At 37.5% G+C, this 15,927-nt stretch overlaps 4 protein-coding genes across 5 annotated transcripts in view; all 4 read right to left on the bottom strand.

Moving 5' to 3' along the window:
* Window positions 1-942: 942 nt before the first annotated feature.
* Window positions 943-5,069, bottom strand: bcap29 (B cell receptor associated protein 29). Its single transcript, XM_005801035.3, has 8 exons — window positions 4,985-5,069; window positions 4,449-4,549; window positions 3,929-4,029; window positions 3,413-3,560; window positions 3,026-3,161; window positions 2,751-2,853; window positions 2,234-2,334; window positions 943-1,925 (listed from the first exon to the last, which is right to left on the bottom strand). Exons 2-8 carry the CDS (start codon window positions 4,538-4,540, stop codon window positions 1,890-1,892), a joined length of 717 nt encoding a protein of 238 aa, XP_005801092.1. The 5' UTR covers window positions 4,541-4,549; window positions 4,985-5,069; the 3' UTR covers window positions 943-1,889.
* Window positions 5,070-6,008: 939 nt separating this feature from the next.
* On the bottom strand, window positions 6,009-9,351 carry dus4l (dihydrouridine synthase 4 like). Its single transcript, XM_005801057.2, has 6 exons — window positions 9,043-9,351; window positions 8,820-8,941; window positions 8,574-8,691; window positions 8,235-8,357; window positions 6,432-6,658; window positions 6,009-6,340 (listed from the first exon to the last, which is right to left on the bottom strand). The coding sequence occupies exons 1-6, from the start codon at window positions 9,120-9,122 to the stop codon at window positions 6,075-6,077; spliced, it is 936 nt and encodes a 311-aa protein (XP_005801114.1). The 5' UTR covers window positions 9,123-9,351; the 3' UTR covers window positions 6,009-6,074.
* A 1,098-nt stretch (window positions 9,352-10,449) lies between these two features.
* Window positions 10,450-13,859, bottom strand: rflnb (refilin B). Its single transcript, XM_005801032.2, has 3 exons — window positions 13,257-13,859; window positions 12,415-12,509; window positions 10,450-12,031 (listed from the first exon to the last, which is right to left on the bottom strand). Exons 1-3 carry the CDS (start codon window positions 13,455-13,457, stop codon window positions 11,713-11,715), a joined length of 615 nt encoding a protein of 204 aa, XP_005801089.1. The 5' UTR covers window positions 13,458-13,859; the 3' UTR covers window positions 10,450-11,712.
* Window positions 13,860-14,891: 1,032 nt separating this feature from the next.
* The window catches only part of vps53 (VPS53, GARP complex subunit), a 32,893-nt gene continuing 31,857 nt past the window's right edge, over window positions 14,892-15,927 (bottom strand). For both annotated transcript variants that reach the window (XM_023351355.1, XM_023351356.1), the window contains exon 22: window positions 14,892-15,445. In XM_023351355.1, coding sequence (XP_023207123.1) covers window positions 15,275-15,445 — 171 coding nt within the window. In that variant the 3' untranslated portion in view covers window positions 14,892-15,274. The remainder of the gene's footprint in view (window positions 15,446-15,927) is intronic.

Below are 15,927 nucleotides of genomic sequence, written 5' to 3'. Positions count from 1 at the left end.
CTAAGTATAGTTGTTAACAAACATGCATTCACTATAGGCTGCTGTTTTAATACTGGTAATAAAAAATACTGTCGTATCCCTCTGCATCAAAATATTTTAAGCCACTGCTTCTACTGTTCAGACTTAGACTTAGTATTAGTTAAAACAGAGCAGTGTAATTTCATCAGATTGGCTTTAAGTGTTAATGGGCTCTTGACTCACAGTCTTTCCATCCTTTCTTCAGTCATAGTTGTTTTGGACTAACATTAAAACGCATTAATAAATCGTGCAACAGGAGTCTTGTAGAATTAAATTGTGAAAAACGGTGGGAACTGGATTTTTTTTGCCCCACTTGGAGAGAGAGAAAATCATAACGGCCGTAGGCAGGTTTGATCTGTGTTCAAGTGTTTTATGCACAATGAGGAACTTTGGTGTGATTATCATAACCAAATCAAATGCTACAGTGGTGCTTTGCAAGGAAAATGTTTGGATTTGTTGTTTTTATGGTTGTAATGTAACAGTGTAATTTTTTTTTTACAAATTACAAAGCAACCGAGTTCAAGGATTTGGAAGTATGGTTCATAATCTGCCTCCCGCAATCTCATTATCATTTAAAGGTTTTTATTGATGTCTCAAAAGATTCATCTCAGAGGTTTTTACCATTGTCTCTATTGAAAGTGTGTTTTTGTCCATGTCGCTTGTTTTGTTGTTCAGGTTCAGTAAGGCAGACGCGGAGAGAGCCGCTCACAGGAAGAAAAAAAACATTACACCAATAATATATAAAAGGCATTCAGCTGCATTAACGTAACCAGATTGTAAATAAATTTCCTGGATTATTTTTGTAAAATGTGAAGGAATATCATAAATGTCAATCAAAAATAAACATTTATTATCAAATATCACATCATGGTTTTGGTGGTGTTTATTCATGAAAGAACCCAAACAAAGCACAGGATAACCAAACCTTTTTTTTTATTTTTATTAAAGCACAGCTAAAAAGGCACTTCAACTGTTGTCTTTGTTCAAAAGAAAACAACGTGGATAGGTCATGCAAGCCATGCTGTGAATCACTACTTCAACTTCTTTAGCATGGAGAACGAGGAATCACAGTGACATATGTTAACCAAAATAACAGAAAGATGCTTAATAAAATAATCAAACATTCCTGTTTTGTAAACCATAAGTGTGAAATGCAGTGCAACAACTATAGAAGTCTAGGAACCCATTAGGGTAAGCAACACATTTAAAAACACAAATCTATTTTGACATTTTAATTATATCCATTCATACTCTTTATTTATCAATAATAGGTGAAAGCTAAGAAGGATGGTGTTTTTTTACATTCTACTACATGGCAGAATTATGGCTGTATGAGAGAGAACATTGGAAATGTAAAGATGATTCATTTAAGCCAAAGCCTACATTTAAGCTTTACCTACGAAGACGCATGTGCATGCTTTACGTTAACATGGAGGTGCAGAAGAGGTAGCTGCATTATACAATCGCAATATAAAAACGTGTTTGAAACAAAAGCATTTTCTTATAACCTTTGAATGCAGCATTGGATGTCTTTAGCTTTCAGCACAGTCATCATTCTAATTTGTTTAAAGGACTAGAATCAACAGCTTGCACAAGATCTATTTTGATTTTAATTTAACTTGTGACATGCTCTGTGATCAAATAATCACCTTATCCTGCATAAAGTGTTTGCTGATTGATTTCAGAAATCCCTTCAGTTACGCTACAGCGAGTGGAAATACAAAGTGACCATCATTTAACTACAAAAAAATATTCACCAAATTTTAAACCATCACAACTATCAGTCCAAAGTCTGCTCTTCTGCTTTATCAAATGGATGTGACATTTTGCAGTGGCTTTCTTGCTGATTTGGGAAAGTTTAAGCATCACCGCTAGTCGTCTTTTTTGTTCCCATCATCATGACGATTCTGGAAAAAAAAAGAAGAAAAATAACATTACAATACCACATAAGATTAGATTAAAGCTTCAAAGTTAAACATATGAAGCACTTGAATTAAATCTCTTATGTTTTATCTTAATCTACACCAGAAACACCTAAACTATATGACTTATAGCAAACTGGCACCAGGTTAACGATGAAATACAACCTATGATGTGCCTCACAGGATAACATTTTTGCTAGATTAAGTGTGTGTTGCAGAAATTTGTGTATTGTGTGGTGACAACTGTAAACCCTCCTTTTGCATTGTCCTGCTGTTTCTAAGTTAAGGATTACCTGAAGCTCCTGATGTTCCTTCAGCAGTCTCTCATACTCCCGGGCAAGTCCCTCCATCTGCTTCTTAGTCCCATCTGCCTCTGCCCGAGACTTTTTCAAGGCTACAAAAGATGCAATCACACATAAAAACAAGATCTGTGCATTCACCTGCTTCTAAAGGCAATACTGAACCTTACTTTATCAAGAGTATAAAAACTACGGTAACAACCTTTAGACTTTGTTCTCCTGGTTATTTGTGCTAAGCAGTTAAATTTTATTAGCCACAATGAATTCTTAGCTTAGCCAAAACATATTATCTTTCTTTAAAAAAACAATCTACTCTTCTCCTTTACAAGTTCAATTGTTACAAACTCAATGGAAAAGTGTATTTTACTCCTTAGATTGAATGCATTTTATTAATAGGTCAAGATATTAGATATTTTTTTTACAACCTAACAGACTGGTTGATTCAAGTCATTTAAAAGTAGCTTATAGCTGCTACACATGCAAATAACATGAAAATGATATGAAAACTAACCGTCATCAGAGGACTTCAGATCATCTTTCAGTTTGCCCACTTCCGCCCTCAACAGCTCCATGCCCTCTGCTGTTGCCTTATCACCAACTCCTTCCATCAGGGTCTGAAATAAAAGGAAAACCTTATTTTAACAAAAACAAAGACATCAAACTCAAACACAACTGAGTGAACAAACTGAACAAAAAAAAAAAGAAAGAAAGATTGGCACTACAAAGAAGGAAAAACATTGCAAACAATAAGAAATAAAAATCTTTATTTTTATAAGGGAGGCCTACCCTTTTCAGCTGCTCATTGTCCTTTGTGTACTTCTCCACTGCTGTATTAGCATCATCAGCCTGCATTTGCAGAGCAGCTGTGGTCCCCGACACGTCCGCCAGCTGATTAATTAAAGTGATCACTCGCTTCATAACCCTGAAAACAACAGAGAATGAAAGGACAGCATGGCAGCACTGTATGATTGACAGAGCTAAGACCCTTCTCCCGGCTCTGATTGGTTATTTCAGACCGGGAGCGTTTGCTTTTTTCATTGATTATTTAGTATCATATTATATGGCCAGAACAAAGTGTTAACAAATAAGTAAAAAAAATTTTTTTTATAAAAGTTACATACTGCAGCTTTAAACAAAGGATTGGGTTTACAGTAAATTAATTTGGAAACTCACAGCCAGAGGAAGACAGCGAAACCAGAGATGTAGAGGTTCCTTTGAGCCCGGAAAAGCTTCATGTGAAGGTGGTCAAACATGTTTGGTTGCACTTTAGCGTCTGTGCCAATTTCTTTACTTGAGTATTTTCTGACCTCTCGTACGGCATCTAAAGAATAACAAAAAGAACTGAGAATCTGTACATGATATTTAGAGAGAAACTTAAATATGTTTTCTGGAATCAAAGTCCAAGGATTTCTGTTGTATCGGACATCTGTCCCAAGGATAAAAACAATCCAAAACAAATAAGATAAATACATGAAAAACATTGACTTCTTGGTGTTGTTAATGCATTTCAAGAAAAATTGTTAAAATAAACAGTAGCTGAAATTTCCAAATTTCACGATTATTTCCATGTTTCATCAAAATACTTTAATACATGTGAGTATGGGATTGTTTGTTTATGAGTGCAATATGAAGGTAATAAAGGCCAATGTTGCTGGTAGCATGGACTGGACCAGAGACATTTACTCTTACCAAGAAAGAGAACAATAAGGACTATGATCATGGTGAGGAAAACTTTGTTCCAGAACCTGGCCATCCAGCTCCAAATTCTCAGCTGGAAAATAATCTGCCATCTGCAAAGGGAAAAAAAGAAACATTGTCTAAAAACTTAAGTCTATTCCTGTATGTTGCAACATCTGTCACAAAGTTTTTTAAAGTGATGTTACATTATGCTCAGTTACCAAAAAAAGTCTAAGACGGTGGAAAGTACTCAGCTGAAATTCAGCTTATTTTGAGGATGGCCAAGAAAGGAGTATTAAAAGTACATGTCCTTAATATCAATGCACTGCATTTCTCGTCTTACTCTATACTGAAAAAATAGAAGTTTTGCATGGAGATGCGTGAAAGCCATGACTTCCATCAGCACATAACTATTTCTTTGGCGCTATTCAAAAAATTAAACTGAAATATTAGATATGTGCTTCAAAATAATATGTCACTACTTGGGCCATATAAAAAATTAAATATCGCATCCAGGTAGTCCCATTCCTACCTTCTGGCTGAAATGAAAGGTATGCAGAGGATGAGAATGACGGCAATCTCTGCATAGAGAAAGAGAGCCACAGCAGTCCACTGTAAAGTCATCTTTTAATTCTGAAAATAATGAAACACAGGTAAACTTAAGAGGAAATCTTGGCAAACAAGTTTAACCAGCTTCACGTATAAACACATTCTTAACTCAGACATGAGCTAGAGCACAAAGAATGTGCTTCTTAGCTAGTTTTGCAGAACATAGAACCTAAATCCTCTGTTTACAATTCACAGAACTTTAACTTGCAGGTGTTGCTTTCGAATACAAATGAGAAAAAAAAGGTTTCATATGAAATACGAGCAGATTCCAAAGTGTTTAAAACAAGCTAATTTTTGCTGTGGAACCACGTTTTCATGTATCTCACAAATCTATCCAACCTACTTACTGCTTAGGCTAATGCTACTGTTAACAAGGAAATTACGCCATGAATAGAAGTTAAGATTAGCAGTAAATTCAGCATTCAGGTTGTATTTTGCTTTTAAAACTACGAGACTTACCAGTAAATCGTCAAAATGCCAACTGAGGGGGAGTTTCTTCATAGAGTAAAGTTTGTCTTCCTGTTTTACCTCTTCCTGTTTCAATCACACTGATAAGTACGCTTTGGCTTCCCTGCCTCGCAGAAACGACACGTTAGCGCGTCCGCCATATTTGGAGTGGCATATTTGCTTTGTTTTGATTTTTTTCTTTTTTTTTTTTGTTTAGAAAAAAAGCATTGTTTGGAAACTGGAGCATTTTTTAAATAAAAAGAGACACCAAACTTTAGAATCAACTAATTTGTATACAATAACATAGGTTCATTTTACTGTGATAGAGCAAAAATTAACACTGTATCGTATAAAACCAAATCTTACATTAGATCTTAATTTACTTTTTAAAAATATACTAAAGCACGTATGTTCGATAATAACATTCTGTTTGCATGGTAATATAAAATTACTAAAAAGCTATCTAAACCCTTCAGTATATAGTCCTTTTTGTTAAATCCTGACACCATGGTTCCACGAAACTTTAACAGAAAACATGGAACGAGCATCACACACGACACTGTGGCAAAACTTATTTGCAAGTTTCAGAAAACTGGAAATGTTGCAGATCAACCACGAAGTGGTCCGCGTATTAATATGTGTATTCAAACCAATGGTAATCATACAGAGAACATTATATAAATAAAAACAGTTGTCCAATATAAAATATTTTTTCTATGGAGACTTATGGCCCATCTTGTAGATCTATAATGTGGATATGTATAAATAAATATTTTTATCTACATCACAGTATTTATTAGACAGTCATTGAATGAAGGTCCTCTGTGATAATTTGGTCACTTTCTCTTTTCTTGTCAATATTTGTAAACACAAAACGCAACTATTTTACCAGCTTATACAGTGTATAATTACATTATATAGGCTGCATACTTATATAATGTATAAGCTGTTAATAGCGTATTTTATTTTAAACATTAATTAATAACATTTACACAAGCATGACAAAAATGCCTAAATAAAGATGACAATAAAAACAAAACTTTAAAATTTTATTCACCATAAAAATAAAGATACAAAGTAAAGTGATGATATTCATCAATGCTCATGTTTCAATATCTTGAACTGTCCCATATGTGTTCTGGAGGTACTCTATTACAGAAGAGGTACTGGACAGGGAATTGAACACCTTTCTCTCAGGCTGGGAGCTGACCCTTTCCAGCATGTAGATAAGATGATGATGGAAGCATGTGAATGGAGTGCCCTGCTCAATGGAAAAGTCCACCCAGTCCCATATGCACTGCAGCGGAGTATCCTCATATCCTGCAAACATGGCGGGGTTAGCCAGCAAGCCCCGAGCGGCCATCACACCTGTACAGTGACAAAAACAAGAAAAGCATTAGAAACTATAGAAAACATGCTGGCACTCATGAATGTATGACTGCTGGTCAAGCAAACATACCATCCACACCAGTAAGCTGGTGAGTAGACTCCACATCACGAAGGTACTTTATGTCTCCATTGGCAATGACAGGAACTGATACACTGTCCTTGATTGTCTTTATGGCGTCATAATGAACTGGTTGGTGGCGTTCCTCTGCTGTACGACCGTGGACTGTAATCCACGACACACCAGCTGATTCAGCTTTCTGACACAGATCCACCGTCCTCCTCAAGTCCTTGTGGATCCTGTGGATGCAGAAGTTTCTTTAGAACACCACTGTAGAACAAACTGCTACTTAGAATTAAAGTGGCAAAAGTCTTTATGCCCCTTGTAAGTTTTCACATTTTGTCATGTCACAACCACAGGTGAAAGGAAAATGAAGCAGTCGACAAATTTCTTAACTAATAGATATTTGAAGAGTTAAGTTTGACTTCTTGAGTCTACATTTTGTAAAACCCTGTTTGCATCAATTACATCTTTTGAGGAACGTCTCTTCAAATTTTACACATGAAACGATTAAGATGGTTGCCTATTCTTCTGGTTCAAGTGTGTCTGCAGGGGTGCTGACAGGAATCTTGGGACCCATGACAAAAAATTTAATTGGGCCCCCCCTTCGCAGCTGCTGTTACAATTTCTGGAGTCTATCTGACCCATCAAAAGCATCACAATTTTAAAGGCTTGCAACTGCCTTGCTTTCTTTGGTTCAATTCTGATACGATCACAATATTCACTAGTGAATTTTACATGCAACAGTCCACATACTGCATGCAAATAGGTTGCTTTTTTATCATTAGTTTTAGCTTATTGAAATGTCTCTCCCCCACCAGCAACAGTCACAGGCAATGTGTAAAATGTACATGAAGCAATCCAGACTTCTCAAAGAATGCTATATAGTTGCATTTTGTTCAAGCTGCAGAATATAACTTTAATAAAAAATATGTGGGTTTTTCTTCATATTTGTTAAAGCTGTCACCATGTCGTGACAGTTTGCTATGAAACAGATAATCTGTGAAAAGATCAATTTAGGGGCCCCTAAATGTCTGGAGGGCCCCTACCAGCAGCTACTGAGTTTTCCTTGTCTTGATATATATCCCAGTCTTACAATTCTAGATCTCAGAGGTGCTAACATCAAACATGTAGAGTTAGCTGTAGACATCTGCTGCGAGGGCCTCGCTATGCTTCTCTGTGACTAATCAGCTAGGTGGAGATCTGTGTTTTGGCTTTAACAATTTTACAACTTTTGTACAGATAGAGCTTTCTTTTTTAGGACTGTCCATTTAGATGAATGGCCATGTCTGGATAAGATAGACTATACTTTACTCCTCCTTTCCATTTTTGAATAAAGCTTAAAGTTTTTCATTTTGTCTTAGTACATAACTCTGCTATGAATGTGTCCACAATTTTCTCCATGACCTGTTTTGTGTGTGTCTTCATGATGCTATTATAGAACTGAGGCCTTTAGAGAACTGTTGGACTTGTCCTGAGATTAAATTAAATACAGACAGATTATTTACTAATTAGGTGGGTGATATAGAAAATTTGTTGCACTGGATTTGAATCAGAGGTAACAGGACAAAGGAGACTGACTAGAAATGCATGCCACACGCTTCAGTTGCAATTTGTAAAAATAAATAAATAAAACTTTGAAGACCACATATCATTTCTCTTCTGGTTTAGACTGATGCACTACTTTCTGTTGGTTTATCACATATAATTCCAGGAAAATTAATTAAGGTTTGTGACTATAGGGGTATGAATACTTTTACATGGCCCCGTAAAGGATACATGACCAATGAATTATCCAAGTGCTACAGGGCTTACCTGATCTTGATGGATGCTGTGTAGTTTGGATTGTCCACCTGGTTTCTGATGTGTCTCACCATGTCTTTAACAAGCTCAGGCTTGTTAATGAGGCATGCACCATAACCAGATGACATAGCCCACCTGAAAACACACCAGATAAACTAATCAAATAATTTGCTAGGTTTAGACATATGTTCAGAGGGCATGGAGGTGAACACATTTGTGCATAATTGTTCCTAGAATATGAATCAGTACAGGCAAACATTTGTGTTCATTAGATATCAATCACCTAAAATGATAGAAATAAAACAGAAGTAAGATATACTGGCTTAGGGCTTATGCCCCCATAAGCAGCACCTCTGCGGACAGCCACAGTTGAGGTCAACTCCATCTGAGAAAGGTGCCACCACGCAAGCTGCATCAGCCAGGGTCTGAGCATCATGGGCAGCAAACTGCACTATGAGGGGTCGATCACCTGGGGAAAAAAAGTTAGGATTTCTACTCAACACATCACCAAACACAATCAACTTATCAATTTCTCTTAATTATTTGGGGACTGTTATTACAGAGGTAATGAGTGATATTTGGAGAGACAGCACTCACGTTCATTGGTGGTAAACTCGCTGTCTCTGGCTTTGACAGATCGTAAAAAGTCAGTTGCAACTATCATTGGGGTAAAGCAGATGTCACAGTTGTACTTTCTGACTAGAGACCTGAACGCCAACCTGTGAGAAACATATCAGCAGCAACAGACACATCACAAATGACAACCTTTGGAGATCAAACTGAGTTATCTATTGCAATGCTAGCTACAGAAAAATCTTACTTTGAATATCGAACCATAGGGGCGCAGATCTTCAGGACTTTCCCCTGTTCAAACATGTCCATGATGCTGCCTGTCTTCATTCTTCATGTATAACTTGTTAGCCACACGCTAACTATCCGGGTTTCAAGAACAGTACACTGACTGAAAAACTAACACGACAACCTGACATCTATCTCATTGTTTTCGTAATAAAGTGAAGGCTGGTATTCAGCACGAAAATCCTCTCTCAGACGTCCATTGGTGGGAAAGCAAATCCCCCGGTGTGTGTGGAAAGTGAAAACAACTGAGGAGCCGCGCGCACGCTGGCAGGAAACGTGGGCGTGTGTTTAGACCTCTGAACCGAAACGTCACACAGCACAGTGTCAGCTTCTTCATTTTTTTAATTAATTTTTTATTTATTTTTTACTCTTATCGGTATTAGAACGACTCCCGAAGCAACAAATTATAGTAGAAAAAAAAAAACAAAAAAAACATGAACGTTTTTATTCCGGTTTTACTTCGAAGTCATGCTGGCTTCAGGGTCCCTAGGGAAAAATCAAAATTCCTGATGTACCCCCCCAAAAAGTTGGCTAATGTAGGAAACGTGAAGACTAAACCGTAAGTTGGAACGTTTGGAAAATGAAAACTAAAAACATAAAAGTAGACTATGTAATGTCAACTTCAATTGTCTAGTCAACTAATCTTTGATTAAATAAATATAATTTCAGCACTCTATACAAAGACGATCACATTTTTAAATTGCAGGAGGTTATGGATTATGCGAAACCTTTTTTCCCTATTGAAAGGGAAAGTACAGAAAGTGAACAGGCAAAATAAAGACGTGCTTGAAAACGTTTATACAGAGTCCGGTATAGTTCAGCATGTGCTAAATAATGACAAATGAAATGATCCGAAAATCATGAGGTAATAGTGCCTACAAAAGTAATGATGTACTTCTGGTACATGAATGTATTAATAGATATACACTTATAAATACACATTATACAAGTGACAAAAACACAAGAACAGACCTGGCTGGAAAATTACCTTACATTGTACCTTCACGCTAAAGCCACAAGAGGGCACTGCAGTAGCACAAGACTAAAAAGATTGAACCCAAAGAAACAAACATCAGAGCAAATTACTCGTTCTCAAAAAGGAGAAACATAAATTAACTTTTTTTTAATTTTATGCAGGATTTATGGCTGAAAAAAATATTGAAATCATGGTGTATGTGCATTTTCGGAAAGCATTCACCCTCAACGTATCACATCAAGAACCTTTTTTTATTTGGTAGCATAGCAAGCGTAGCATCCAAAGTTTGAACTAGAAAAGTTTAACAAGGTTTATCAGTTAAAACTGATATGCAGACAATGTCTAATATCCAAGAGTAATCACACGATGTTAAAAATAAGACAAAATTGTTTATTTTATGAAGTGTTTATTTTATTCAGACATCAACCAAGTGATGGAAATGAATAAGGCACAGAAGGCATTTCAAAATAAAATGAATAACAGTGGAAAGAGCATGTTAATTAGTTTTTAAAAACTCACTCACAATAAATAAAACATAAAAATAAAAAAGTCACACCACAATTAATAGAGGAATGTAGTAAGCCAGTGATTTATGCCATCATTACTGAATAGCTAAATAGGGTGTCATTTGTGCTACCTGGTTAATCTAAATTTATACACTGGAAACATACATCTTCATAGCATTTACATCATGCGAATTGGGTGAGCAAATTAATGTTTATAAAAAGAGATGGAAGAGCGCTGCACTACGCCATGTACATTGAAAATACTCTGCAAATAAAAAAGATTAAGAACCTGCAAGTCTAGGAAAAGGATTTCACCTACACACAATGTGGATCTAATCTATTACCGATCAAGTCCAAGGCAACCTGTTCCAACAGCCCTCTCATGTCAAAACTAATTAGATTGACACATAGGCCAATTAAAAGCCCTGTTGCATCTTTAAAAAAAGGTAATAAATCTTTAAAGAAATTAAAATACTCTGAGTGCTTGATCAGATGATAGCGGGTGTGCTAATGGAAACAACTCATCTCGGTGCAAGATGAGTTGAGTTTGTCCCCAGATAAAAAATATCTTCTCAAATAAAGGAGCACTTAATAGTACTTTCAATAAACCTACCGGGCCATAAATACATAAAAGGTCAACTTTGTAAAAATCAATTCTCATCTTTGCTGTACCAGAGCAGATCCATCCTCTCCACAGTTTTGGATAACGACTACAAGGAAGATACACAAACACCACAGCAGGTTTGTGGCTAGCATCAACATTAAGCTTCAAAGCAAACACATCCACCTAAACCCAGAAATAAGCTCCATTCTCTGATCAAGCAGGAGCACAAAAACATCTGATAAAAGACTACAACAATAAGAGCATTTGGTAGATGTTCAGGTTTCAGTGATGCATTTTAAAAGGCCCAAAGAGGAGGACCTAGCTGGTTTAACTGTGATGACCTCCAGTCCAGAAACCACCACTCAGGTGGGCTATAAACAAAACAATAGGCCAGAGAAAAGATTACCAGGTCTATAGATATTTCTGTTTGTGATGAGAAGCAAAAAGAAAAAAAAACCCCAAAAAAAACCAAGTGAGCTTGAACTGACTTTCAGTGCAACTTAAGTGGGCACATCAGGACAGGATGCCCCCTCATCTCCTCTTCCTTCACTGAAGCAGCCTCCTGCTCCCAGCCACCTCCAGCTCCACGCTGGACAAGAAGCGCTTGGACAGTCGATGGGAGTCATAGTTCAGCGCCGTTATGTAGACTGTGCTAGTTTTCTTGGGGTAGATGATTGTGGTGCTCTTGTAGCGGTTGGGTCGATGGCGGGGCTGGAAGTTCAGCTGGGTCTTGTAGTGACGCCACGTACTGTGCGGCAAAGCCACAATTGTCTGCTGGCAGTGTTGGAGGCCCTGGGCCCTTGGCTGGAGGGCCACATTTTGGATGAAGTGACGGTCTGAGTCATAGTTCACAAATGACGTGTATCTGGAAATGAGATAAAGTGTTAGTGAACAAGCATCATATTTCAATCAACTACCGAACCGTAGTGAATTTGTGTTTCACCAAAAGGTCACAAGCAGTTATCCAGAGTTTATATAAAGTATGAATGGATTTAGATTCTCCCCAGAGGCTAGCAGCTAATCAGAGCTAAATTAAGAGCAAAGTCAAATTTAAACAGCATGAAACAACTGTAGTTTCTAATTTTTTTTATGAAAATGTTATTTTATGAATCATTTAACCTTTATTATAACTAATACATTTTCTCACCAAACTATCCAGTAAAATTTTAAGTACTTTTCAGAGCACTCCACAGGCCAGCATTAGGCCCTAGACAGCGATCATGTCTTGCTCTGATAAGGTCAACCTACCTCAGTTCTTGTGATGGTAACAAATCAAGGGCTATGCCTTCTCCAAATGATAGAGGCTGTAGTAGTGAGAGAGTTCCACTTGTTGAAGCTGAGATCTGAAAATAAATAAATAAATAAATAAATAAAATTCTTAGAAATCCACCACATGCATAAATATCAACCTGAGGCATGAGCATCAATAAAGTTTTGCATATTTTTTTGTGGAAAGGCAGTTGGAAGCATATTTGAGAAAAATGGCAGCATGCATCTTTTATCATCCAAAATAGAAGTGGGGTAGCATTTATCTAGAATGTGAAATAATAAAGTCTCAACTTCACCAGCCCAAGTATTTTAGACTACATTAGATATAATCAAATGCAGTCTTGACTCCTAAAAGAGTTTTTAAAAAGTGCAAAAAACAGCCCTTTTAATTTAGCTCAAAATCTTTGGGTACAAACTAATTAGCAACTTTCATTATAACACTAGTCACCTGCCCATAAATTTGGCATGCAAAAAAGAATAGGCAACTCCTAGAGCTACAACTTATATTGGTGGAGTTCTCCTGCCATCCTAAAAATTGTGCCGCTCTGGGGTTGAGCCATAATGCCCATATCAAAAATCACCACCGAGTCAAATATGGTGCTAATATTATCAGTAAACCGGAGTTTACAAGTATGTGCTGATTAAAAGATCTATAAAAAAAAATACTTAATGGGGGGAAAAAAAAAAAAAAACATGCCTTGTGACCCGACTTAAAGGTTAGACTATTAAAAATTAATTAAAAATAAAGTTAAAGAGCATGAAACATCTGAACTGAGTTTATAACATCAGGTATATTGTAAAGCACAGAAGATATTACATACCAGAGAGGCCCTTCCTTCTTCCTCAGACACCAGGTTCACACCACCGGCTTTCTCTGCACCCACAGGCTGCAGCCAGGCGCTTGGGCTCGGACTCGGGGGTAAACCAGAGTCCGGGCTATCGAGTCCTCTATCAGTCCTGGTGCAGCTCATATCCAGAGGATCTCCGTCGATTACATTTGGCAAGTCCAAGCTACCAACCATTTCTGGTCTTAAGTTGCAAAAATCCAGCTGACGCCGCCTGTGACAGATAAACTCTTGCAGATTTCGCGTCCCTCGTGTTACTGCAAAAACTTCTTCCCGTTCTGAACGCACCACTACAGGCTGGAAATATCATTAACCTGAGGGGGGGTTGGACTCAATCTCCGAACAGCTTCATTGCCTTTCAACTTCCTTCACTTTAATAGTAAAGCTCACCAGACTCCCCTAGCCTCACGCCACACTTCAAGTTACAGTGGGACCGTTCATTTACATCTGTGCAGGAATCAAAGAGACTGCGATAGACCAACCACCCGCGGCTGCTCTTCAAACTTCAGGCCCCTCGAAGGGGGGCTTTCACAACCACAAAGACAGGAAAGGAAACGCCTTTACAAGCGCTGATTGGTCGGAAGATAATTGGCAAGAAGAGGCCAGGCCAGGATTTGGGAATTTTTCCAGACCTACATTGAAATTGGCCCTTATTAAGCTTAGGTTGATATGCTTTCCTGGTATTGTGCACAGCGTGCAAGTAAAACAACACAAACTCACTTAGATTGAGCATAAAGCAGGGGGTGGGGAGAATCAATGGAAATGTTTTAATAATCGTGGTGTTTTGGAGTGTACAAAACCAAGATTGGTAAGGAGCATGGTGAACCTGGAAGACTGGAATTAAAATAAATAGGTGCAGTAAATGAATAGTTTTTTGTATTGCAGAGACTCTTACACATGATGCATTATCCGAAAGCTGATCAGACGTATGAAACCTAATTTCTTAATATTGAACTGTTAAGTAAAGAAATAATTACCTGCACTTACATGTGCGTTGCAATATGCACACTCATGTCAAATGTTGACATTTTTCAGGTTACGACCACTAACTTCTGTGTATGTTATTGGGAATCCATAAATCAACACAAAGTAGTGCGTAATTGTGAAGTGGAAGTAATATGTTTTATTCACACATAAAAAACTGAAAATTCTTGCAATCATTTGCGTCCCCTTTCCTGTCAATATTCTTCCAGCAAAAGCTATTTATATAAATTAAAACGTGCACACCTGGACACCATTAAGAAACTGATTGCAATAGATTTTATCCAGGGGTATCAGAGTAGGCTGCAAACAAATGCACAGCACAATTTTCAGACTTTCAATTAATGAAAAGCATTAATATTTTCCTTCCACATCACAGTCATGTACTACTTTATGTTGATCTAAATAACATATATATGAGTTTGAAACAGGAAGAGTGATAGAATATGAATAAGTTGAAAGGCTACAAATAAATTTGCAAGACATTGCATGTGATCGTATGTGATGATTATAGGCCTCAACAACATCAACACCCGAGAGAAAAGTCCCCTTTAAAGATGACACAAATAATATTTCAATCCACTCTCCTTCATGCTTAAGCAGTTCTTACAAATATACACCATCCTCTTCTTAATATTCAGAAACAGTAAATTTAATTAACATCTTAGAATCATCCATGATTAGGTACATTAAGGAGCAGCAGGAGACACTCCGAGCAGAATTTAATCAGCAATAGTACGTTAGGCCATCTGAGATCATTGACGTTAGTGTCACAGAAACAACGGTGGAAATTTACAGAAATACAGGACGTGTGCAACAGCAACAAACCGTTGAGGAAGTTTCTTCATAACCAAGCATCGGATGGGTTGTGTGATACCATCACTTAGAAAGTTTAGCCAACTTTTTCCTCTTTCTGTAGCTCTCCACTCTAACTGAATCGAGTCTAATGAAGTCTCTGAGATGCGTAACTGAAGGCGCCAGCAGCGCTTGTTATGATCAAGATCTGAGTCTCTTCACAGTCTCTTTTTGATGAGCTTCTCCAGCTTGCGGATACGAGACGACTCTTGCTCTGGGGTGGGGGCACTGAAGGACAGGGATGGGCCGCTGTCAGATCCAGAGGGTGGAGTGGGTAACCTCTGCCTGAAGAGCTCCAGCATGCTGCTTTGTTCACTGCGCTTCAGACCCTGCACACCCACACAAACCCGCACCAAAAACACAATGAATATAAAAGGAAACAATTACAGAACATGCTTGAGGGTGTGGGTCTAGAATTCAATATCAGTTCCATGGCTTTCTCTTACGCTACCAGATTGGGTTAATTTATAAGAAAAGAAAAAAAAAGAAAACCGTACACAGGTTTAAACAGCAATGGAGGGGAAAATAGGTGAACTTAAAAACTCTTAAGTGAATCAAGGTACAGCAAGATTTTATAACCTCTAAAACTGTCTGTCATGCTATTCGTATAGTTTAAAGTCCCTTTATTGAGACTCCAGAAAGAGTGAACAGATCTGTGTGGAGCAAAGAGTAACCCTTGCACCTGCTGCTGCACACTGCTGGTCAGCGGGATAAAATGCCAACGATACATGTCAGTGTCTTGTAAAAAAATATATAAGAAATTCACTGCTTCCACTGTTATGCAGCCGACTGCAGGCTGCACCGGAGCAGA

The sequence above is a fragment of the Xiphophorus maculatus genome, chromosome 18 (assembly GCF_002775205.1).
Source record: "Xiphophorus maculatus strain JP 163 A chromosome 18, X_maculatus-5.0-male, whole genome shotgun sequence".
NCBI lineage: Eukaryota > Metazoa > Chordata > Actinopteri > Cyprinodontiformes > Poeciliidae > Xiphophorus > Xiphophorus maculatus.
Note: the sequence above shows the minus strand (reverse complement) of the source record. Positions and strands in the feature narration are given on the sequence as shown.